The following is a 27374-nucleotide window of genomic DNA, read 5'->3' on the forward strand; positions in this document are numbered from 1 at the left end:
CTACACCCCTCCAGCCACACACAGGTAGAAGTGCAAAGGTCTCTAGGGTCTGCTTTTCATACCTGCAGTATGAGTATCTTACACATTCATACACTAAGATCACAAACCCCAATTCTATAATAAGGCAGTAACTGGAGGTGGTTAGCAGATTTGGAAGATCCTCCTCCCTTCCAGGTTAACAGGAAGCCAAGGAACAGTTTCATCATTCTCGTTAATAAGTTTGCTTTTTCAAAAGCAGTTTTTGATTTAAAATAACTTAACAACATTTACCATGTTTCCAATGTGGCTGATTATAAATGTAGGTCTGATTTTACACTGATCAACTGTTCTCATTACATTTTTTGATTGAAAAGAGGTTATGGGGTGTTTTCTGTGAAAGCTTTCTTCCCATCTTTTTAAGTAGCTCTTCTGCTTGCAATGTTTTCCTAAGTCTCAAAGCACTTAGAAAGAGCATCACTATTCTCATTGTATTAAAAAAAAGGAGAAAAACACAAACCAAGAAAAACCCCACGTAAGTGAGAAAGAGAAACAAATTGCCCTAAACTACATCACTGAGGAACACTAACAAAAAGGACTGAATGTAAGTATGCTAATTTTCGATCCACAGTCCTGTCATATTGCTCACACTGCCTTCCACATCCAGGAAAATTCATTATAAATAGGGAATTTATCAAGTCTTTCTACACTAGGTAATATAGATAGGAACGCTACAAACCCCAGATATGTCTGGTTATCCATTGGTACATACTGCCTTTATAATGGCAAGCACCATTAAAAAGCAGGATGTTCCCCTATTTTGAGGTTTTAAAAGTATTAAAGTTACATGTGGAGAGGTAAAGACATCTTCATTTGTATCTTAAGTTTATTACTTCAACTACTGCTGATCTTAGCATTACCTTCATTCTCTCACCTGTCTGAGCAAGCCAGAATTACAGTGACTTCAGAACATGCTTTTTCTTTCTAATGGCTGTCAACAGGATTTGAATATCAACACTTCAATGCTTTTCTTCAATTAAAGTGTCTTAACAGTGAAGCAACATGTTAGGTTGTCACAATGGAAAAGTTTAAGAATAAGCTAATTAATATTGAAGTCTTTACATGCAGAATCCTTTCCAGGCTATGGTTAATCCTGATTTTACAGTATACATGAGCTGTCTATTAGTTATCTATATATTTTCTGTTCTTAATGACATGTTCTCTTCTAACTGTCCCCTAGGAACAGTACTTGTCTGTGCATTCTGAATAACAAAAGAACAGGTTACAGTTGCTTGCAAAAAACCTTCACTCATCTAATACCTGAGCTTTCCCAAAGTCAGACTGCAATTCAGGCATGTTCACAGAATGGACCTTAAAGCTCATGCAGTGCCAACCCTCTGTCATGGTCAGGGACACCTTCCACTAGAGCAGGTTGCTCCAAGCCCCATCCTATGGGGGATGCTGCACAAGAAGGTGTGCCAGCAGACCTGAACGAGAGCATGAACATTCTCACCCTCAATCAGCTGCAAACCATGGGAGTCAAGAGGAGTTGAAGTCAGAACACCAAGATAATCTCTGAGAACTGTAGATACTGAAACAAAGAAGTTACTGAAGACAAAGATGTAATGTTGTACTGGGGACTTTCCCAGTGGACTGAGGAGACAAAAGGATGTATGTTTAAGGGAAAATTGAAAGTAATAATGTAGCAGAAAGTGGTAACAGAGCAATGTGTTTATACATCTGAGAACAAAGCAAAGGTGCGTGAACAATAATGTGACCGGTTGAGAAAAGCATATGATATTGCAAAAAATACTTAAAAGAAACTAACAGATACGAACAATTATTAACCACTAGGCAGGAGTCTATAAAAAGCCTATAAGCTCACTCAATAAATGATCTCAGGTGCATCACAACTGGAGCCTGTGCCTCAGTTGCCACACCATCCAACCTGGCCTTGAACACTGCCAGGGATTGGCTTGTTGCTTGGGTATTTTAAAAAGTCTTAACAAATGAAGGGACTGAAAAGGCTTTGAACTGGACCCTGACTCCATACTGTTATTGCACGGGCCCCCAGATGTATTTCCCCCATCTAGCAGAAATTTGGCTTAAAAACTCCTATGCTTGATTCCAATTTAGAGCTACATATAAACAGCCCAACTGTACAAACAGCTAAAAGATGAAGCCCAATTTCAGCCCCTGACACTCTCTCTCACACACATCACCTGGTAATTTCCAGCTGATTTTTCAGTTTCAGCATAATTACTGCTGGTTGACTATTCATCTTCTGCTTTGCATCCTAATGCTCATTTTCTCCACTTAACCTTCACCAGATAGTACAGATGCTATTGTTCATTTTGGATCTCCAGCCCTTTTTGCCCTGAACAGACACTCCATCCATTTACTTACAACAAAAATGCAAGTTATTTCCTAAACACCTGGTGCAGAGCAGTTCTCAGCTCCATGCATAATAAATTAGTAGCAGCTGAGGTAACTATAGCTCAAGGCACTGAAACTAAGAACATACTAATTTTTAAACATGTAAAAAAGTACAGAACCAAAGAAACTGCAACATCCTCAAACTGGAAGAAAAACAGAGTAGAAAGCTTTTCTTTTGCCAGCTTTACAGGAACAGCTAAAAAAAAAAAAAATGCAGCAATTTGGGGCTTATAGGTTACAGATAAAAATCACGTGAAGATTTCAGACTAAACCAAACAGCTTCACCCTCATTTTAAAATGACATTCTAATAAAGAAGAGGTAATTTAATAATAGTCTGCAACCTTTAGAAAGGAAACACATTATGTTAAACCCTTTGAAAACATGTAATAAATAATAGAAGATGAATCCAAAAAGACTATTATAAATTATGATGACATTTCCTTCGAAAACCATTACCGGAAAGGAGATTAGCCTCTTTAGGAAACCAGCACATATTGATTGCATGATCCTTTTAATACACTTCTGTAAACAAAAGTCATCTTTATAAACAGGCTTTGAGAATCTCTCTTCTAAACAGCAAAGACACAAATATCCCAGAAATGAGCTTCTGCAAAGCATGTATCAAATGTGAACATTTGATTAGTTCAGATACAGAGTGTGAGAAAGGAGAATAAATTGATATCGACATCACTGGGTGAAATCAATCAGTTGTTGGAAGTACTTCTTCAGAGGAAAGAGAAGAGCGGACAAAAGCCTCTTTCTAGACATTTCAGAAATTCTAACTCACTCTTCCTCCCTTTTCTCTACCATCAGCATTACTCAGACACGCATCCATGCTGCCGAGCTTGAATGCAGTATTGTTCACCTCCTGGAACCTACTTGACTTTACTCAGGTCACAGAGTCTTAAAGCAGCAGTCCTCAAAGAGCAATTCAAAACCTTACAGCCTCCATCAGTGACAGTCAAGCATCAACTCTCAAAAGGATAATGAGGAAGGGTGAAGAACTGTACTCCTTTTCTTACAGCCTTACTTACTGCCTTTTCTTCTTTTTCTAGTACAAAACTTTGTAACAACAGGGCTAAAAGAACTGATCGCCCTTTTCTCATTGCTTCCCCCTGCCCCCAATATAAGATTTTTAAATACTTTCCCCAGTACTCAAACACAGCTCTTACTATTTCTGTAAACTCACCTTCCACAGGAAAAACTCCAAAACTCACCCCTTCAGGCCTCCTCGTGCTCTTTAGTACATCCCATAGCAGCTGTCCTCCATCAACCCAAATGAGGCCCAAAAGAGCCCAAGCTCTGAATCTCCCTGTAGAGCTTCTTATCCCAATTAGCTCATCCCATAGCAGCTGTCAGCTGTCTTCCATCAACCCAAATGAGGCCCAAAAGAGCCCAAGCTCTTGCTCCTCCCTGTAGTACTTCTCATTCCCATTAGTGCATGCCATAGCAGCTGTCCTCCATCAGCCCAAAGGAGGCAAATCATCTCCAACACTGGAGGAATGAAAGCAACTCAAATTTTACCCTACTGAAAGCTCCTCTTTCATGTTTTCAAAGCTCAACAACTTATGTTTCCAGCATTATTTCTCATTCCACCTTTCATATAATTCAAATATTCTGTCTTCCATCAACAAGGCTGATGGGCACTGCAAAGTCCCCCTGCATGCCTTAAGATGCCAGCTTTCCACCACAGGTACTCAGCCCAGCATGTTCAGACGTTGCTCAGTTTACTAATGCAAATTCCCAATTTGCTACTGGGAATTCAATGAAAGCTCTGGTAGTCTTGGGTAAACCAACCAGTTCAAGGGGCTGCTTAACCTGTGCTTAGTCCACAGATGCTTGCATGTGTATGGGTCCCCTCCTGTATCAATCACGATGCTGCCTTCTGCAGAGAGCCAGGGAACTCTGGGAGCCAGGATTTGTTCATGCAAGATGCTGCTGACTAAAATATCACGTTTCACTGGCAAACATTAAGAAATGTCAAGGTAATAGTTTGTCGCAGCCCTGCACACAAATCACCACAGGACAACTGAAGGGAAGACAGTCTTGTGCCAAGCCTTCTCAAAATCCAGGACATTCATGACTAGGCTGTGTCTCCCACTTACAGTACTAAAAGGCAGTGTTCTTCCTGTCTTTTGAACAGAACATTCTTTCACATGAATGCCTTATGTAATTCAGTTTCGGAACGCAAAAAGTAATTATGATTCTTCCGTATCTTCACAATGGAGAAAATAATGTGAGAAATATGCTTATATGCTTCAGATCAGGAAGACTGTGCAGAAGGGATCTGGTGAACACAAGGACAACACAGTATTTCAATGCTAAAGAAAGGAACCGTTTTGGATTTAAGGGTTGAATAAGCTGGGAACACAGTACCAAACCCACTCAGATATGATGTGCCCATCAACTTAGCTCAAATTAGCCAAGTTAGTATAGTGAATTTATTACCTATTCAAAAAACCTAGCATTTGCCTCTCTCCCCCACCCATCTTTTAATAACTGAGAACTGAATTAAAAAAAATTAGTGTTTTTTAATTATGAGTACCTGTTGCATAGCCCTGTCATACTGGGCATTTCCCTCTTCAGTTACATTAAATCATCATTATTTAACCACATTAAAAGTCCCCATAATGTTTCTCACCTCTTGGTATGACACAAATGCTAAATCTTTCCTAAATCTTGTACTACACATTTTACACAAGAAATCAAACCTTGATTTTAAGATCAGAAATTTGTTTTAAAATGTAGTTAACATTTCACGGGGAAAAAGAAACACTGATTTTTAAAACCTAAGGCACTCTTTGAGCATTCAAAGGCTGAAAGCAATGAATAGTAAAACCATTAACAGTTATGAACAGATGCGTAAGTCAGAAGCATAGATGTATCTAGTTTGAAAGAATTTTCTAAGGTATCAGATCTGTGACCCTCTCTGTCACTCTGGCAGAGGATTTTTCCCACAGTTTGTACATGAAATGCCAGTTTATAAGGTTCACTTGTTACCTCACCATCATCCAAGTAACAAGAAGAGAGTACTAAAGAAAGAAAAGGGAAGCAATGGGTCTTAATTTACTGACTGAAAATAGATTTTAATTGGTGTTTATAAGATCTGATTTTCCTTACAAAGCTAACAAGGCTCAGGGCTGACAGGACTCAGTGTTAACAGCCTGGCTGTAATAAAACTGCCACAGAAGCTAATAAGAGTTAAGAAATAACAAGAGCAGACCCGAAGGTCTGTTTTTGTGGTGAGTTGAGAGTCATTTCTTACCCAAGTTACTGGTTCAAACAGTCTCACATGGTTGAGGTCAAAAGCCATTCCTCACCATGGACTGTTTAGTGAGCTACACAAGATGTGTTACGTTTCAGTCTATACTTTAAACAGGAGGAATTCCTACTCTCAAAAGCAAAGACCCGTGTTGGTATGGCTGGTTTTAATTAAACTGTAGAGATGACAATGGCAGTGGAGAAGTCAGGAATTGCACTGACATGGAGGCTCATCTGAGACACACTGGGGTGTGGCTGTTCATGTTGCCAGTGGCAATATGAACCTCCTAGGACTTGGTGACAAGACATTGTGCTCTGTGACCATACCTGGAGATCTACTCTGTGGTCTCATAGACCAACAGATCCAACTTGGTCTGAAAATGTTGTTGCACACAGGGACATGTTTAACAGTGAAGTGTGTTTTCTGCAAAGGAAACAAGCAAGTTGCAGGAGAATCTCACGACAATGTTTGTTTCTTACTAAGCATTAAATGTGGCATGCAATGTAGATGTGCACACAAACCCCATGCGGGTACGCTCCAAGCTGACAGTAGGAATAAGACCATTTGATCTTCAAACCTTTCCCTGTAAGAGTGTAACACTTGTCTGGCACAGCATAACTCACTGCAGCATCCAGGAACACTGTGCAGAGGAAGCAATGCTAGCATCTTCTGTGCATTTTTAAGCAGTTATCTGCAATACATTGCTCCTTTCGCTTCTCTGGAACCTAAGGAGAATACTAAGTTAAAAGAGAAAAAAAACCAAACTCATAAAAGAGACAAAGTTTTGGACAGCTGTACATGTATTGCATCTCTTTAGGAAGCAGCAGGAGCTCTTACACTGTCCTGTTCTCTCCAGGCTGCGTCAGGGCAGGGTTGACAGCCCCGGAAACCATCAGGCAAGGTGCAGGGAACATTCAGGAAGCCCAGCCGGGACACCAAGAGACAGGGTTGAGCACAAGCCTGCTCCCAGGACAGCCAAGGGCAGGACAACGTACCCCTGTTCCAGCTGCTATGAGCCCTCCAAAGCCATGGGCAGATGGGGTGGGGAGTGCACCTAGTGTGATATACTGATGAAAAGTACTTTGATGTGTTAAATGTTACCTTATAGAGAGGTTTTGCTGCACTGGAAGATATGGGGGGGGGGGGGGGGGGGGAATTACTCTCTGTTACCTTATTTTTTGGATAGGAGGGGAGGGGATAGGTATTCTGGCTACCAGGGAAACGAGATCAGCATCCCCACCTTTGTTACCCAACTCTAGATGCACTCAGGTACCTTAACGCCCTTTTTACATGGTGGAACCCTGAACCACACACACAACTCAATATGAGGCCACATCAATGTTAAACACAGTGGGATAATCACCTCTTTGACTGCCAGGTTATGCTGTCTGATGCACGACAGGATGACGTTTGCCCTCTTGGCTGCCAGGGCACACACGTTCAGCCAGTTCTTCACCCAGTGCACCATCTACCTGCTCATCTCAAAGTTGGACAACTTGTCTATAAGGATGCTGTGAGGGAAAGTACCAAGGGCCTCACTAAGATCCAGAAATACTAGCTGACTGCTTTCCCTTTATCTGCCAGACACCTGACTTCATTGTAGCAGGCTATTCAATTAGTTAGACAGGACTTTCCCTTTGTGTTGACTGTGCCTGATGGCTGCATTGTTCTTTAAACGCCTTTCAATAGGACCCAGTGCAATACACACCACTTTCATCCTGTCAGATGGTAGAAAGTTTAGAGGGTTTTCCCTGTGTTTTGTCAGTAATGAGACTCCCCTTTCAGATCTCCCAGAGAAGATGGTGACTCTTCTGCTGCCTGGAGGCACTCTGGCTGCCTGTACATTCTCCTGAGAATAATTAGCGCATTTCTGTGACCACAGTTATAGAACCTAATTCGTGAGAATCTTACTCTCAGCAGCCTGTCTGGCTTGTTTCTCTTAGCTCAGACTGAACAAGGAAGGCAGCCTTTGACATTGTGTATTTTCAATTGCAGCAGACAACGGTTTCATGAAAGTACTTTTCTAGTCACACTTTCCCCTTTCCTCTGTTCAACTGTAAGAAAGGAAGAAGCTTCCACAAACATAGCCTATCAGTTGTTAAAAGAACTCTTTTCCCTGATCAAATAATGCACTAATATGCTCATGGAATTGCAAGGCCTTTGCCTTTTCTAACCAATCTGTTTTAGATCACAAAGAATAACCGTGTTGTTGTTACAACCATCCTAGTCTGCGCTGAAGTGTTGCTTTGAAGTACTTTGCTTGTTTGGGATGACTATACATCTGGACAGTTTCTTTTCTTTTTCTTCCTAAAGTTCAAAACATATTTTTGCCAAATTATGTATTTCCTTTCTTGCTGTGGAACTACTCCTCAAATTGCTGACAAGAAAATATCCCCGCCATGCCACCCTTTCCTATCCAGTCCAGTGTTCCATATGCTTCCTTATTTATGGAAATACAGGAAAATCGGTTATTACAAACCGATGGAGGTCTTGCTGAAGATCACAGCCTGTGCAGATTAGATTTGGGTTTCTGATTACTGATTATTTTTACAATACTCAGGAATGCAAATTATCACAGCTTCTACAAAGTAGGTAACACAGATATTTCTTATTCAAAGTGTGTTTCTAGATACTACTAAACTCATTATTAAAGCATTATTTAATTTTAGGGAGAAGGTCAATATTCCTGGAAAAATCTGTCAATGTCCATTAGACTAGCAGTGACACTTCATGCATGTATCATTTCAAGAGAAGATCAGTGCTTAATTCCTCATTAACACTGAATGACATACCAAAATACAGGTTAACATTTATTCACAGCAAGCTATGATGAAACAAAGCCAGAGGATTCAGAGGTCGTGAGCTCTTGTTCTTGAAGGCTCCGAAACCATTTACCTGTAGATTCTGGAAAAATATTGCTCCTAAGAACTCTTCACATCAGGTCAGCCTTTTGGTAGGCTGTAAAGGTTAGGTAGTCAGGGATTAAAATATAGCTGATGCAATAAAGCAGGTAAGGATGATACTTACGTTTAACTATAATTCTGTTAACTGTTGCAGTGTTGTAAATCATTATTTTTAAATAAATATATTTATTTATCTTTTAGTCTTGTCTAATGATAACATTGATGCTCTAGTCTGATATTTACCAGGCCACAGCATTCTCTTGGGCACCGAGAATCTGTTCACCACAAGAAATCTTGCAGATTTTTAGGGTATTTATCATGGAATAGAACTATAACTTCCCACTGTTTCTGGTTAATTCACCATTAAGGCCAGGAACCCAGTTGCAGCTGGATGATGGAGTAGAGACATCTTTTTCTGTGAATGCCAGCTTAAGCCGCTGACAAATAACCAGACAGTGGACACAAAGTGTGGAGATTCTGGTGTGTATTTTAAAGATGAAAAATGTTCCTGTAACGGTGTCTTATTCTGAAAAGCAAGTTATTTCATGATGTTAAAATGGCAAATGTGCATCACTGATGGACACAGTTGGAGAAATAATAAGAATTAAATTTATTATTTCAGATTTATTTATTTTAATGTTTGTCTTTGAATTTTAACTTCAAAGGAACCCAAAACTGCAACTGGAAATTCAGTCAAGGCTGCAAAGTCCTGCCTTGTTTCAGGTCAAAAGCTTAGAGAAGTTTTGGATTCTCTGGCCAAAGCAAAATCAATTTACTGACAGTCTCCACACACACTTCAGTAAAACCAAATTATCTTGTTCTTTTAAGTTCAGCAAAATTCACACTCATTAAAATCATCATCTATAGTTACAATCCCCACTAATGCAGTCTTGACTCCAACCTCTTTAAGAACTGCTGTTATATCTACTGCACAAATATACACTGAGAAAAGAAAAATTATTGAAATATGTAGAGTAATACTATTTGTTTTGTAAAATAATCTTGTATGTAAGTAAAGTGGTACTGAATGAGCGCTATCTATACTTAAACACTTGCCTGTCCTATTGAATCATGACATCTGCTAAATTCCATACAACCCACAATGCTCTTTAAAAATGTTTTCAGTTATTCATATACCACATATCTGATCATTCCAACTTCTCTCACTCCTCAGCATCTCTTCTGTTCCGCTACCACCACAAACATCAGAACTCAAAAGCAGAAGGCAGCACACCAAGTGTCTGAGTACACATAGACGCTGCACAAGTAGGAGAGGACAGATAGGGCAGATACCTTTGTAGCAGAGCTGAGACCCCAAACCTCAGGAAAGTGTAATTACAACCTTTGGCAAGCTTCAACAAAACCCCTCATTATTTGCAGCTATACCTAATACTGGAACGTATTCATGTAAATACTGATAGCTATTGGCTGCTCAATAAAGGCAAAGTTCAGGTGGTCTCAGTTTATAGCTTTGTTTTTCACCCTTTTTTTTTGCCATTAAACTCTATCCTCTAGAAAGGCTTAAGACTTCCCATATTCTGACAGGATTATCTATCAAGTGAGTAACTTTCTGCTCGCCCTTGTTTTGTAAGAAAGATTTCCAAAAGTATAGAAACATACATGATTGAAACTAAAGTTATGTTCTTCAAACACAGAAATGAAACAAAAGCTCAGCTGTCTGAGTTAGAAACTCTTCCTGAATTAAAAAAAGTAAAGGCTCTTGAACAGTGTGTCTACAAATGACCTGGACATCTGTAATCCCACACACTTTATCCATTCCATAGCTAAAGACAGGACAATATACTCCAAATCCCCCTTCTGATACTGCAGCTCAGCAGTGCCTTTTGCTTGCTTTATTGCATTATTTTATCCATAAAGGCAGGTGAAAATCCTATTAACAGAAATGTTCACAGCTCCTTAGATTATTATTTCTTTCCTTTGTAACAAATGTGATTTCAGAAAAGTGATGCCATCCATTTGTCCTTGCTATTTCACAAAAAGAAAGCTAAACTATGTTAGGTTATGCCTTAAAAGCTCATCTGCTCACCCACAGAGGAGCACAGACAGGAGCCCAGATAATACCCAGCCAGGCAATCCAGTGTTCCAGTGTTCCTGGAAGCACCCAGATGCCTCCAAGCATCAGAAGCTCTGGAGGCTGGGATCCAGGGCCAGCCACTGGGTTGACTGAATGCTGAGCTGGGTAGCCGGAAGGATCCACTGTGTGTTGCTATGGATGCTCAATTCACCATCCTCACTAGTGCACATGTATCCTGCTCTGCCACAAAGGTGAGCAGGATGAGGCCACTGGTGCTGTGCTCACATTCATACTCTATGATCTGTATGCCAGTCATGTACATGCCCACATAGAATACATTTACAGCCTTGCTAGTGCTTGGACCTGGGAGGAAGGCAGATGCAGCATGCTCACCTCTGCAGCATCCTCACCTCTGGCAGGCTGCTGGATTCAATGTGATACAGTTTCCCCTAAAAAATAATATGTCTTTCCAGAGGCTCACTAGCTAAAATGTACTTAAGTGAGCTTCCATCCCTGCATTCCTGCAGTTAAACATCTTAACATGCATAGGAATCATCTTTTCCAACTGGCTGCAACAGATCAGCCAAAGCTTTAAAATATTATACTATATGCATTATATTCATATATATATTCATATTATACATAAGATTTTTTTGTTTGTTTCACTGAATTACTCCCTCACTGTAAATTCTGTTTCCTTTCCCAAGATGAGGCACAACCACAGCATCACTATTCACATTCACACTTGGTGGAAAAAGGGCTGCTCATGAAATTCCTCCTCCAAGCATTGGTACATAAATCTATATTTTTAATAAACATTCATTTGTCTTTTAACTCCTTCAGTTTTACCAGTTCAGTAGCCAGACCATAGATAACTTTGCTATTCGATACATATATATATTCATAGTTACTATATAGAATATATTCCCTCTTAGTTTTTTGTTGAAATGCAGACAACTGTGAATAGGCAACATTTTCTCAGTAGTTTGGGTTGGGTTTTTTTTGCTAAAAAATAATTAATTCTGCAATTATCTTTGTAAAATTTTACAAAGCCATAGTTAAGTTAAACAGTAAAGTAACAAAAATCTGTATTTCTGTAAATCCTGGATTCAGTTTTAACTTTTCATCTGTTCAGAAGCATGTCTATTCTCTCCCCAATATTTAGGGGTTGTTTGCTAAGGAAAAGAAAGGACACAACTAAGGACTGGATATGTTTTCTGTATCTTCTACTTGTTTCAGAATAGACTTCATAGTTGGAAATCCCACTTCTAGCATACAAGAGAAGGAACAGAAGACATGCCACTGACTCAGCATACATTGTTAAGAACCTATAAAAAGAGCAACTGTACCATTCTCCTTTCTGTGCTTTAATAGTGTAGGGCATGTGAAGCTCATAGGAAATATTCTTGAGAAATTCATATTGACAGAGTAAATAATGTGATTTCAGAATGGCCCAAAATCAGTATATGAACATTCTCTGGGGTGAGCAACCTGAATCAGTGTCTCTCTAGCAGGGGTCATGAGCTCTCCTCAGCACCTTAGTGGAGATTCACTGTGTCCATTTGAAAATCTAGTGTGCAGTTACTAAGAATGCATTTCTAAGAGAGAATGTGCAAGTAAGACAGCTGTACTGCTCTGGTCCCTTGCAATGGTGCAGCACAGCGCTACATAAATACATCCCCATGTAGATACGGTGGAGTATGAATAAACCAACACCTCCTTTCAGAGAAGGTTTTAGGATAGATATAGACATAGATATAAAACCAGAGGAAGACTTTGACTTTTCATGTTAACCAGAAGACACCAGTGTCTTTCCTACTCCACTGTAATTTCAGCGCCCCCCCAGGATGGCTTACAGTTATGACAAGTGGCACCACTGTATCCAGTTCCATCGCAAGTGCACTTGAAGCTGTCCCACGTCTGGGTGCATTTGCCACCATGTTCACAGTGATTGGGCACACACCTGTCAGGACAAGATGCAAAGACAGAAAGAAAAAAACTAAATGAGCATCAAGATTTACACACAGGTACATTGTGAGCTACCTGAGCAGTGTATCATGTCCTTGCCTTGCAGTTAATCCTCGTTATTTCAGGCAGATTAACAGAATTTATACCTCAACACGCAACTGCACAAAAGGTGCTTCATCCAGGCCTTGTTGCAGCCCTTTTACAAACAGTAAAAAAAGCACAATCAAGGTGGAACACATTCACCCACCAAAAATTAGGGTTCTAAAGTACGTTTGACAGGTATTTAGCTGTCAACACAAAATGAACAAAATGCTGTGCAGGTGGTGTCATGCCTCAAGGACTGCAGTCCCACAAGTGACTCAAAGTTAAAGCAAGAATGCGAGTGAGTTGCTGTTCATCTCCTTGTTGCCAGCAATGGGAAAAAGTGGAAGCAGACTGCCTGCTGGCTAGGATGGAAATTATTAATGCTGTATTATTAAAACAACTGGTTTCAGTATAGAAACTGTGCATGTTTCTTCTTCACAGGGATTTGCAGCAATGGTTGCTCACCTTTGTGCCACCACCTGCTTTGCTGTTGCTGGAGAGTGTAAGGAATGCAAACCCCAAAGTCATAGCAGAATATATTGTTTGAAATATTATCTAAATGTGATTTCAAAGATCTGAGTTTGTCCTGTTTCTTTCCTATCAAAGATAGGTGAAAATAGAAATTGCCATGTTCTCTCACCTTTGAAACTATTAAATTTCTTTTCTTTGACAGGGCTTTGAAATAATAATTTCAAAGTATCTTTTTTTTTTTCCTATTGAATTCATTACAGTCAGACTCAGTACAGGCTCTGCATTTCTGATCAAGAACTAAAAGAGTTTTTCTTTCATGTTAAGTCGGCCCAATCTAATTTAGGAACTATACTTTTTTATTATGATATTAAAAATTAAATTTAGGAGACCCCTTATTAGACAAATAAAAATATTTTCATAAACACATTATAAATTAAGTATCCTCATCTCCATGATAAATCTGAAGTTCATCATATTCCTGAAGTAGTTAAAAAAACTCTATTAAGTAACACCTAAGGACAGCTTTCCTCTGTAACAGGCTACTGAAACTGAAAGTATCTCGGTGCACCCCCTATTAGACTTGTATATCCTCATGTTCCAGCTGACAGCATTGGCATACATGACTCAGCTACCAAGAATAACATATGACATGAAATGTATTAAAGATGAAAAACAAGAGCAATAGAATGGCACATTTCTAAACATTCAAAGGATTAACAATTGATAAGATGAATCCACAGCTGGTGAGTACAAGGGTAGGGAAAGCAGAGAGCAGTCACACTTCAAAACTAATCTTATAAAAGTAACTTTTATTCAAGGCTATAAACATCTACAGAAGTTCCTAAATCTGAATATAGTTCGTACTTTTTTCCAGCCTTTAAAAATTACTGCTTGTCACGTATTTTCTTCTTCATTTACATTTGAACATACATTACTTTAAAAGTATTTTTCCCATGACCAAACTAACCATTTTCTATGTGCATTTCACCAGCTATTTATATGAAGTTTCACTTATAATGCTAGCAACTACTTTTGCATTTTACTGCAGTATAACTTATTTTTATTGTAACATAACTAGTAAAGATACTCCATTATTGACTATATAACTGGGGTAAACAATTTAATCTAGGGACATATGAAAAACAGATATCTATCTGTATCATTTAATGAAGCATATTAAGTCATAAAGCCAGAGATACTTGGCAAACTCCTTGATGTTAATTTTATACTTCTAGTAAGACGGCTGGACCAGCCTAGTCTGCATCTGCAAATTCCCCCTTTACTCATCTTTTTTTCCCTGTTCTAAATATGATGCATTTAGAAACAGGGAGTAAAGAATACCTTAATATTAGTGCTAACTGGAGTTTAAATAAGACTACAGGATCATTTCCTTATGTGCTTCCTCCACTTTCAATTTTCTGTTAGTTTATTTTATCAGACAGATTAAGATTTATTCTCTATTAAAGCTATTAGCAAACCTCTTTTACACCATCTGCTGCTCATCTGTCCAACTTTTGCACAAACCTTACCCTCTGGAATAGAGTTTAGAGGAAATTTTAGGTAACCAGAATGCAAAAATTACAAAAAGGCCCACATTTTTAATTCAGCAGATGTATCAAGAGCAGTATTACTTCTCACTGTGAACTCCATTATCTAAAACTCTTCTTGCCATAGAGTGATAGTAAGATACAAATACTGCTTAGATAGAAGGTATCTTGCATATGTATTTCCATACACATCCTGCTAAGAAATTTGAAATTTTAAAATTCTTTAAGCATATGCAATCATATAGTTTATCTACGTTATGCTTAGCATTTAGTATATACACAAAGCATATCCACTCAAAGCCAATGCATGCTCTAATTGCAGTTCATTTGTATTATAAGACCATATGTCTAGGTAATTCCACTCAGGAATCGGGCTACATTACATCAAAAAGACTAATAATTAACTTCCAAACCACCCTTCCCTCCTGAGTCAGGCTCTGAAGTTAGAAGCTGCCATAAAACCGGAAGAGGAAGTAAGGTCCTAATGACCGAGTTGTGTCCCTTCCAGTTCAAAACACTGCTAATTTAAGTACTGCTGCTTATGAACTCTCGCTGACTCTGCGTTGAGAACTTTCTTACTCTATGACTCCTTCTGAAAGGCAAGTGTAGAACAGAACTTCATCCCTTCAAGTGCAATACACTTGCAGCTCATTTTCACCCCAAAAATGATCCATAGAGAGTTTACAGATGCTGCTTTCTTCAGGGTTTTTATGGGTTGGTTTGTTGGGTTGTTTTTCTTTTTTGTAACATTGACTATGTCTCAAACAACTTTTGTTCTTTGGCATTTACATCTGATGATTTTGCAGAGAGCAACTGAAACCTCTCCCAGCCTGTATTTTAATGAAAACAAGTATCCTGTAGGAAAACAGATTTTCTATTGTTGCTCTTCCTCATAGCTCTGCTCCCACTTGCATTTGTAATCTAATGAGTATCCTGGAGAAGGTTTTTCCAATGTTTTGTGATTTCAGAGTTGATCAATATTTCTGTATTTCTCTACTGGAATTATCTTGCTTGATAAACAGCAATTGTCTGACTAATCCAGAAGAGTGGCTCAAAGCCATCTTGAGATTGCCCAATACATTAAACATCCTCAGTACAGCCCCCCATTCTTTTTCTCTTCAATCACTTCCAACCAATCAGCTCCATCTTTATACAGAAATTCTTGCTGCTACTGTCAACAGCATTACTTAGTTCTGTAACTTCATCTGAATCTTTCTGCTTATTTTTCCAGGCTGAATCTGTATCATCAGCACATTTCATCAAGATATTCCTGATTTTGAGCCAAGGTCAAAGCATTAAATAGGATCAGCTTTGTGACTGATCTCTGAGAAACTCTATCAGACAACAGTTAACCCATCACTGTAAGTTGTAAGACAACTCCATCTGCCAGTTCACAAGTCACTTTGCAATTCCTCTCTCAAACCCCATCTTTCCTAGTTTAGCTAAAAACTTCCATCATCACACTTTATCAATTGTTTCATTGACATCCGACAAATTAGATCCATTGTGCTTCTCCCACCTGAGAAGAAACTACCATGCTTTACTGGAGAATGAGATACGTTAATTCCCAAGAATCAACTGCTGAAAAAGTCTGCTGCATTTTACTCTCTATCTACTTCTAGGTATTCGATTACGCTGTCCTCCATTTCTTCAATGGAGTAAGACTACTAAGATCAGATTAATAGGAGTCTGGTTATGTGGACTGATCTCTTTCCATTTGTTAAGTTACATCAGGTTAACTGTCACCTAATAGCACAAACCCGTGCATTTTGGTTTTGGTTTTCTGGGTTTAAGGGCTATCACGTGACATGTTAGCATTACACAAGGCTTTCTTTCCAATTCTTATCTAGTTAGTTTTGGTGTCTTTTTGGTGCCTGCTTACACTTTTATCATCCTAAGTGACTGCTATTCCTTCATTCCTCTGTTATTTGCTGATTCAGTAGCAATATTTAATATGAGAAATAGGAGCAATATTCCTCACTAACAGCTGGTATAGACATTGTTGCCTTGCTGTGATAGAACCCAACTCCTTTCACCTCCTTTTATCTTAAATATTGTAACAGTGTCCTCTAGAATCACTCTTTTTCCAGTCCTCCACAACACAGACTAAAGAAAATGGACCACATTTCCATACCTAAATAAACCCCATGCCATTCCATTTCTTTCCTGCTGATGTTCAAGTATGCCCTCCTTATTAAAGCATATACGATACTTCTCCAAACCACCACTTGGAAAACTGTTCTCTTTTTCACTTTACCTGTAGTTAGCTATTTGCAAGAAGTCTGTTTTAATGAACTGCTGGTGTTTTAAAACCACAGACTACAACTCTGATATTCCTGCAGGATGAGGGAAAACTGTGTGTTCCACCTTTTTCCTCACCGTCTGCCTAAATAGACTGTGCACAAGAAATACAAATAGTCTATTCATGCACCAGAGGGTTAACATTGCCTGAAGCTTTAGTAATTTTTCAGAGATGCTATATGCAAATATCTAGTAAATCACTAAGCTTCTCCCCACTCCTAGACCATCCAAGAGATAAAACTGGGAATACACAGATGTCGGATAACAGAGAATAGTCTCTGAGTTCCAGGGAAATCTAACAACCAGAGAAGAACAAAATACCTAGTCTAAGCCCCCCTGCCTCTGCCAGAAACATGGTTACTGCCTGTACCAAATGAATTGGGACTGACATGAGGTGTTTCTTTTGCATAAAGATACGAAGCTGGGAGAGGCTGCTCTTTTGAGGACTGTAGACTATAAGCAGAAAATATTTTGAGAAACTAGACTGAAATACTGGCATTTAATACAATTAGAGCACGTGAGAAGTCTGACACTGAGGTAGCAATGAACAGGGCATGGGGGAAGAACCTGGACAGAAAGCAATCCCACAAAAAGGGATGTGGGGAATTCCACACATGGTACCGTGATCCTAAGTCAACCCACCATATTACTGCCAACAAGAAAATAAAAACAAGAAAAGGGATCTCATAATATGGTTGTAAGCAGGAGAGAGATATGAAAACCCCATGAAGCAATCCTTTCCCCATACTCAGCAGCATGAGCAATGGCTGATTTTTGAACTGTATAAAATGTTGCTGGAAACAGGAAGGTTGCAAACTACATTAAATGTCCATAGGAAATGGGCAGAAAGCAGTGAGGTTCGTTTAGTGGTAAAGGGTATTTTAGGAACAAATCAAAACAACATATATCAGGAATGATGTTTGGTCCTGCCTGAAGGCAGGAGAATGACCTCAGAGACCTCTCCAGACTCCCTTCTAATCCAGATATGTTCATATCCCAGAAGAAACAGAAAGCATTTATTATCTTAATTTCCCATATGTAACTATATTTTCTTGGTGTTGTGACTGTGCTATTTAACCTCTGAAAGACAACAGGTGGTGGTCACTACCTCAAGTCTTTTTAGAAGACTTTATGCCCAGGGCAGGGGTTTTTAATACATTAACTACCTTCCCCAGGCAAGTTGTGCCCAAGGCGTATAGCAATTGACTCTTATTCTCAGGTTTAGAGTTCATTTGAGCAGGAAGTCTGCAAGTTATTCTGTGCAAGAAGCCAAATGTCCATATGGTGACACACAGACTGTGAAATTAAGTCACTCAGGACTGAAGAACCATCACAAATTTCACTGTATAACACAGACCTTTCCCTTTTTCCCCTCTTTTCCCTTTACTGCTTTCCTTCACTTTTCCCATCTCTAGCGTAAGTGCAAGACACAGCTTGTGCACAGATATAACCTAAATATAAACTAACTCTCTGTATGTATAAATAAGAAACTACCAAACACCACCAAACATTCACCTTAGAGGTCAAAAGGAAGGAATGAACTACACAGATGAGAAAACAGACACGTATTACCCACTAATATACTGAAAAGAGCTCAGATGCTACACCGATAATGACAGCATATGACAGCATGAGAATTTCTGTAGAGCAGAGCAAAATGTTAAAGGCTTTCTGCAATGGAAAATAAGATGGGCTGAATTATTCTTAACGTGAAATTCAATCTTTTCTTATAATCAAATCCTTATCTAATCTTGCTCTTGCTCACACCTCATCTCTCATTTCTCTCCCAAACTGATTCTGTTCTGCTTTTTTGTCCACTGCCCTGCCTCAGAACTAACCATCACCAGTTTGTTTTGAATGGTCTTGCAGTATTTTTCCATTAGTTGCCCGTTTTATTGCCTCCAAACATACCTTTTATCACTATTTCTTGCAAAGATCCTTCAACATGCATACTGTTCTTGCTGAGTTCTGTCACTATCCACTTTCATTCACGCCCCATAAAATCAATTAAAACATGTTTAAAATTTAACCTTTTTTTACTGTACAGGGTTACCAGACTGCTCAAGAAGATTTGGTCTATAAAACAGCAGAGCAGGACAATAATTTTTAAGAGCAATAAACACTGCTTTCAGCTGGTATTCTGAATCACTGAATATATGCAGCTTACTTAAAAGACCTACTGTAAACTAGGAACAAAATCACAAAAATTGTCTAAACATATGCATCTGTTTGCAATGATATTGCTCTTTAATGAGCAACAGAATGCATTCCACTCATCATGGTAACAGCAGTAGTGAACAACAAAATAATCCAACTGAGGACATGTTGCTACCGCAGAGCCCTGGTGTAGCAACATCAGATTGCAATTATCCATTCCACAGAGAGACTCTGATTTTCAGTGTCCTAAATAAAAGTAAAACCAGCTGATCTGACCTTTAAGTTTCTTTCTTATTTCTTACAATATAAGTGTTTGAAATGACTTTGAGATTTTCAACAACAGGAACTGTACGTCAACACAAAGGACAGATGGGAGGGACTGCAAAAGTAATTCAGATTCAAAATAATTCCCAACTGGCATCATTTGCTGCTAACTTCTAACCTAACTGTACACAGATTAACAGTGGTAGAACTAAAGGATCCTTTCTGAACCAAGAACGACCCAGCCTTTCTTTATCATTTACTGTAATACAAGGTCTTCACATTTTTTTGGTGGACATTCTCAAACTCACTCTGTCATGAGATCAAATCAAAATGCTCGGCACTTTTAAAGACTATGATTTACAAAGAGCAAATCAATATTAAAATATGCAGTGACATCTGGTTAAGCAAAGTTCCTTAAGGGCATATTCCTAGAACAACTGCCAAACAGTTTTTCAGTGTTATCTTCAGAACAATAAGGTGCTATTCTAAGTTGCTTGCATTAGAACCATTAATGAAGGACTAATGCAGAAAGAAAAACACTGCAGCAGTTAACTCATTTGGAGTAAGTGACCCTCTTGGATTTATGCAGTTTTTATTTTGTATACGACAATGAAGAGACTAATTTTTCCTATCTACCACTTTTAATTTTCAGAGCACTTCACAAACTAGCTTTTTAAAATGAAATTATGCTGGTTCTACTTTAGCAACTGCAGGAGCTGGACAACCCGTTTTTCTGTATTTGTCATAGAAAACTTCCTGAACATTATGCATAACCTACATCTATGGTGGTTGATGGCTGAACATCTACTTCCATCCAACACTAACAGTTCCCACTTCTGTTGCAGCAAAGCAGGGGAGGGTCAATCTACTGGAGCAGCTAAGAGGGAAGTTTCCAGCCATGGTATCGTTTCTGTCAATTCCCAGCAATTGCTTCATGTTAGCGGGAGCCCAGCTCTGTGTGAAGCAGCAGCAAGAGGCAATGGTGCAGCACTTGTTTAGCTATACTCTGTATCTTCTGGGGTGGGGCAGCAGAAAACAAGATTAACTAGGTGGAAATGGTCCAGAGGATACATGCAAGTCCCCACGCTGCAAACGGACTATGCTGTGACAATCTTACAGGGGCAGAAGATAACCCTACAAATTCATAAATAAGCAAATCAGGCTGGATTAAAAAGACAGTTTCCATTGCACAATCTTTTAGTCAGCAAACTGGGCCAGGTGGTCAGCTGGTGTAAATGAGAATATCTGCATATATCTAAATACTATCTTAAATCTGTTAAATGGGTCAAAATAAAAGGAAGAATAAACTGTTACAAAACACCAGCTACTAAATACGACCTACCTCTAGTGGAGTTTTGTTTAACTTTTTTCACTGCCCTGTGAAGAGCTCTGCCTGATTAGTAACCACGTTAAGGCTTTCTAGAGCAGCTGAGATCTAACCTGTGCTACTTTTGTTTTTTTGGACTGGGGTATTTGATCTATTATTAATTTGACAAACATGCAGAAGAAATGGCAGTTAGCCTCTGACCTAACTGTGCCAACATAACACAGTTCAGCCCTCTTGGGGATATGAGAAGATGTGTTAAGCACTGAGAATCACCAGAAGAACATCATGGGGTTTTGCCCACTAGGCTACTGAAAAAAACTCTTTAAATTTTTTCAAGTATTGGATTATTTTTTTTTATTCGTGTAATCACCTCACTTTTGCTATTTCAACAAGTCAAAAAAGAACATACTGAGAGCAAACCATAAAATCGGCTCTTAGATGACTTGTTAATTATTTATTATTTCTACGTTTTATAGCTTGAATTAAATGCAGCTCCTGAGATTTTATGGAATCAACTTCACTTTATAATCCACACTAGACATTTGGAGGAAGTTTCTCTTGTTCTTTAGAAGATTATAATTATCAGAGGACATAGAGCAGTGAATAGCCTATGTAATACAGAAGAGTGACTACTATATTCCCCTCTAATAAATATGAGTGATCACACACTGAATCACCAGGCAAATAGAGAATTTCATAGAGCTTTGTTTTAAATGAGTTTACTCCTAAATTTATCTTTGGGGAAATAAAGAAACTGACCATTAGAAATCTTTATGTTTCTTCCCATAATGTAAAGAATTATTCCGCAATAAAGATGATTACACAACTGACGGATGATTTTGTATCACGTACAGCTCTTTGCTATGACAATCCTCCATTCCTTGGTGTACACCAGAACAGATCTTACCTTTTGCATTACTTGCTTTGTCCCTAGTACCTTAATCAGGGACAGCAGTTATCTCATGCTGATCTTCAAATAGGTGATAAAAATCCTGATGCATCAAAAGCACAACCTATTAAATATGTCTTGCTTTGCAAATTTATAGCATATGAATCATCTTGATGGTCATGGAGCTATAAGATGCCATCAATCAACTACACGGTTTTGGCTCAGCATCCTGTTTTCCTAGTGTGGCTATGACATAATGAGATGGAGCTGTATTTCATAACTGGTAGGTTGAGTTCAATATACTGAAAGTCAATATCCCAACTGCGGTTTAAAGGAAACTTGAGGAGAACATTGTTTAGCACTACTAAAGTGATGCTGATCTTGTAATGTGAGGATTGCCTGAAGGATTTTATTTAAAAATACTAGAACATTGTGGTATTCCTAAAAACCTCACAACAGCAAGTGATCCTTTACTTGTCTGGCATGAATGACTTGGGATTCACCTATACCACCATTCTTTTTTATTTTAGTCTTTACCATCATCTGGCCACTTTCTTCACTGTGGTAGACACAATCTGGAACCTTCCATAGAAAATAAGTTACCCTGCAAGCACTGGCTTGGAGGCTAAGCTAAGCTAAGTCCTAATGTCTTGACAGAAACTGTGGATCTTGAATTAACATTTACATTATCAATTGTTAATTCCAGTGGGTTGTTCCAGCAGCCATATGATTGGGAAGAATCTGCTCTGTAAGCACTGTAGAAAACACTTTCTGCCTGAAAAGTGAAAGTTCTTCCTCTTCAAAACAAAAACATGGTCTTGGCAGTAAAGCAAAACACATATTCTATGCAATGAAACAAATGTGAAATAGAAGTTGATGTTTCTGAGACATTTATCAATGACAACTGGTATAAATGCCAGTGTGATTATTAAATCCCTAACAGAACACTTTGAGTAAAGGATGCTAATTTCTCCTGCCTCTGAGAGAAATGCAAATATTCCTTATTTTGGACAGAGCAAAAACAGACCTAGGAAGACTTGAAGTTATCCCACTGTACCACAGATGAACAGCTGAGTCAGCATGCTGCCCTTGCTATGTATCCTCACAGACTCTTAGTTTGCTAAGTACTGGGAAGGACATACAGATTAGGTTCTCTGAGTCATTAACTGAAACTTAACTTGGATCAACCATGAATTAATCAGATGTAGATGGAATTCACATATGGTTTATTTATTTTGCATGGAACACTCCCCCTTACCTGACCCATACAACTACAAACCTTAATGATGTGTGTTCAGCATTCACTAGAGGCAATGTGATGTAAAGGCATATGTAACCCTTTCCACTTCCTCTGTTCACATTTCTCATCTTCTTAGTTTACAAGATTTTTGGATCAGAAAGAGGATTTTAATTGATATTTGCACAGGATGTTATCACAATGGGATTTCCTCCTCTTTATCATTCCATTCATCAGGAATAACAACGATAATAAACAGTAACACAGAAATGAGTATCTTTTTACACTACACTATTCTCCTCCAGATCATTATGGAGGATATTTACCACTTGCTAAAATCTACACAATCCGCTTTTTCTTCTTTACTGTGACGATTCTGCCATCTACCACAAACAGCAATATCCTTACCTAAAATATGCATAAAATACAAAGCATATAGGTTCACCTGACTTATCGCCCTCTCCTTTGCGTGTCCTTAGTACACATCAGTGTACTTCTATAGCAGTCCTAAAACATTTTTATAAATTGCAATATAATGAGCTGTGTACTCCAAAGACATCAAAAGCAAAGAAGAGCCAATGAATTCACAGCTCTGCTGCAGTGCAAGTCACAGCTCTGTGATAAATATACTAATACAATGCTCTACTCACAACCTATTACTCAATTCATTTTCAATTTGCTGAAAACAGATACGTACAGTAAGTAATAAACAATTCATTTATTAGCTAGAACTTGTGCAGTGAACTGTTTTGAAGGTAGAAGGCTCACTGTTGAAGTCATAAACAGCTACGAGTACACAACTCATGTATGTGCATGTGTGTTCACACAGCTACATCCAACATGCATAAACATACACTTTTTTCCATGAATAATGCCAATTTCAAGCTGCTGAAAATGAGCAGTGTTTTCAAGAAAATAATTCCTATTGAGAGCAAAACTGTTTTTAAGGAAAATGTAACAACTGTTTTAATAACATGTACTTGACTATAACAATTGTAATGACATGATCCTGGTATGCGTAACTGTAATTACAAATAGCTCATTGCTGGGAATCTATTATTCTACTTAAATAGTCTTGTGATTGCCCCATAGAAAAATATATAGACTATAATTTAGAATCATTTAGAGGCTCTTGATTCTACTTTTCTGCTTTTCAAGTACTGCAATTTGGGCAGCGCAGTTCAGGGCCTGTCAGTATTTCAGTTTATTGTTACCTTTGATTTCTCAAGGGCTTATATTTCAGTTACAAAAATTGACTCCAGAAATCGAGCACACAAAGCATAAGTCAGAAAGGAAATAAACAGAGGCATACTGCTGGCACTGGTTCTGAAACAGGTCATGCAACTGGCTTACCACTTAGTATTCCAGATGATTAAGGACAAGCTGGTAGATACTTTTAGTGGGTTTATTTTAAACAGAGGAGGAAAAGAAGGAAATAAACCCTCCACAATATTTTGCTTTTGCTTTCCAGGCAGTTTGTCATGAATTTTTTGACATTTCTTTGCAACAGACTGTTCAGAGGAAAGGGCCAGATTTGATTAATATCTCAACTCAAATGAATGTTGGAAAACACGCTGAAATTCTTAAAACATGTCATTTGACAAGTTCAAAATGAAGCGTCGTTGTGTTTTTTTTTAGTTTACAATACTTTTTTCATTTTGAAATGGAAGTTAAAATATGCTACATGGATGACATTCTCCCAAGCCAAGTAATAATACCTTCCGACTCTCTATTTCAAATTGGAATTATAGTTCCTGATGTTTTCCTGAGGGAGCAATGGGTTGGAGCAGTTGAGTGGGGTAGTATGCAAGAAAACTGTTGAAGGCACTTTGCTTTGCAGCTTTGATAGCTGCAGTGACAGCTGAACTGGGAATAAGAAGGTAGCCTGAAAGTCAGGAGATCTGATATGGGAACAATCTCAACTAGTTGTGCACCACTGGGTGCATCAATGCTAAGAAAGCAAGCTAATAGGAAAAAGGAAAATCAGATACAAACTGTGGAGAAGACATAACTGAGAGAAAATAAAAGAGGAGAAAATAAAATGTTTAATCACAAGTATGAGCACTGTTGGGGGAAGCAAACTCTAGAAAATGGGAAATTGGAGGGTTGCTCAAAGCAAGCCAATATGGAAACAAAAGAGACTCCAAGAAGGACAGGAAAGATGAATTACTGCAACCTCAAGTGCCACTCTTCACACTGGAGTTTTAGATAAGATTAAAACAGATGGTCAATGCACGAACTTAAATAAAACAGTTTCTCAAGAGTCATGCAGGGGCTGCATCTAAAGAGCAGAGTTAGTAAGTTTATTCACTATTAATTGAAATCTGGTGTTTTCTTGGAGGAAGTGTAAGAGCGTATCTCTGCATAATAGTTCAGAATACTCACTTTGTCAAGAGAAAAGGAGTGTGAAGAGAAATGTGAGGCATGTCAGACTGAACTAACCTTTGGGACAGACTGCACTTTCGTAAACCAGAGAATGACAAAGCTAGGATGTGGAAAGATGATGTCCTAGGAAAGGCTGTAAAACTGCTGCCCAAGTATCAAGTACACTGAAAGTCCCAAGAGGACTGACCCTGGTTATTTTTTGAGACACCTATTGTCTGGACAAACAAAATCAGTGTTGTGGGAATCATGAAACAATGTAACCAACTTGTTTCTATGTCAGGATACTTGCAATTCTGTATCAGCACTGGAAAAAGACCTCATTGTCTCTGTTTTTAATAATATTTTTTTTTTTAAAACTCCAAGTGTTTTTTGACTGTTTATGGATATCTGCTGAGGCTTTCTGTTTACCTCAGATCCAAAGAGATGAAGTGCCATGTATACAAAAGAAGAAGGAACAATGTTCATCACTGCAAAATTGATAAACCTTTTCACTGTAAGTACTTCCAAGTGCCAGCTATATGATAAACATAGTGCAGGTCTTGCAGAAAACTTATTTTTCAGTCAACAATGTTGATAGTGAAGTATTACAGAATTAGCCATGAAAACAAAGAAATACAGTTCATTTATTCCATTCACTTGCCAGAACAAGTTTCTGCTTTATGTTCAGTATTAGTGAGATAAAACATACTCAGTGACAAAGAATGAATCACTACATGCACAGGTATTCTAGAAATGCTGTCTTAATTTCTGGAGTTTTCTGCATGGCAGGCAACTGCTCAATTAAAATTCAGTCACAAACCATCACTATTTACATTTCAATACAATATGGACATAAGTATCAAGATTAATGTAATGTAAGATTGAAGTAGCTAATGGTATGCAGTACTAAGATAATATCCGAAATTAATGATAAGTAAGATTATATACACAATGTGGACCGTGCAGTAATGAATGGCGTACTAAATCCTTGAGATGATAGCTGGTTATTTGCCCTTCAGCATCAAGAGTCTTCCCCAGGCTTTTGTTCACTATAAAACATACATTTAAGAGAATGGGTAACTAACTGATTTAGCCTATTATCACTAAGCATATAGGCTGTCCATTTCACTAATGGCTTTACTTACAAACACCTTTTTTTTTTTCCCTACTAAAACTTTGTTGTGTCTAGTTAGCACTCATGCCTTAACTTCAGCTTGGTGAAAACCTGGCAGCAATGGCTGCTTCATCCTCCTGTTATACAAGAGATTAGAAAGAAATGCTGAAACAGCATCTTCCTGTAGTCAAGTCTTCCCTTCCTGAGTGTAGCTGATATCAATGGCATCATAGCTTTTCCTTCTTCCCTGAATGATCTGCTTACATTTATGTGTAGCAGGTAATGTAGGAGTGATCAGTGCAGAAAAGGGGTATCCCAGATGTTCAGTCATGCCTGTGCTGAGCTGTAGTTACAAAATGCTAGTAGGTAGGCTGTAACAAAAGGTTTTCGTTGCAGTAACTTCTGGCCAGGCACCAGAGGCACGTATACATGACTCTTTATTCCTCACTTACTTTACCTACTATGTTCTGACTCTGCACTTTCAGCCTCATGTGAAATGTGCCCCACATTTTTGGCAATTTTTTTATTTTGTCCTGACCTGCCTTGATTCTATGTCCTGATTTCCAAATATACAGCTCTGTTCTCATTCCCCAGATTCTGAACAAGTACTCTTTTCTCCTGCTCCCCTAGCTAGAGTCCTGGTGAACACTAACAATACCAGCCAGCTTCGCATATTACTTCAGGTCTGCTATTACCATCAGATACACATCCCTTGTTTCTGCCTCTTCCTACTATGAGTGTTTCTGATCAGACAAAAGAATCCTGAATAGTGTCATAAAAATCTCTGTGGAACCCAAACTTTTGCTAATGTCATTAAATGTTTGTATTTATGGAGTATCCTCTGTATACACATAACTCAGTCATGTCCTTGCAGTGAAGGAACAAGTACAGGTGGATTAAGCCTTACAGTGCTCATGCCTAGGATGTAGCCTCAGTGCTAATATTCTGCTCTAGCCAGAAAAAGTGTTTCAAGATCAAGGACAAAGAAAGCCCTATGAATCAGCATTTATAAATCTGACCTGGTGAAATTCAACTAGG

The 27374-nt window shown here is 38.5% G+C and overlaps 1 protein-coding gene across 2 annotated transcripts in view; it reads right to left on the reverse strand.

Annotated features, from left to right (window-relative positions):
* The window catches only part of CNTNAP2 (contactin associated protein 2), a 1008227-nt gene that overhangs the window by 328175 nt on the left and 652678 nt on the right, over positions 1–27374 (reverse strand). For both annotated transcript variants that reach the window (XM_057431243.1, XM_057431244.1), the window contains exon 11: positions 12470–12576. In XM_057431243.1, the coding sequence (XP_057287226.1) occupies positions 12470–12576 (107 nt within the window). The remainder of the gene's footprint in view (positions 1–12469; positions 12577–27374) is intronic.

Source organism: Pezoporus wallicus, unplaced genomic scaffold, assembly GCF_028554395.1.
Source record: "Pezoporus wallicus isolate ANWC-B61680 ecotype Strahan unplaced genomic scaffold, APGP_CSIRO_Pwel_v1 scaffold_11491, whole genome shotgun sequence".
Taxonomy (NCBI): Eukaryota; Metazoa; Chordata; class Aves; order Psittaciformes; family Psittacidae; genus Pezoporus; species Pezoporus wallicus.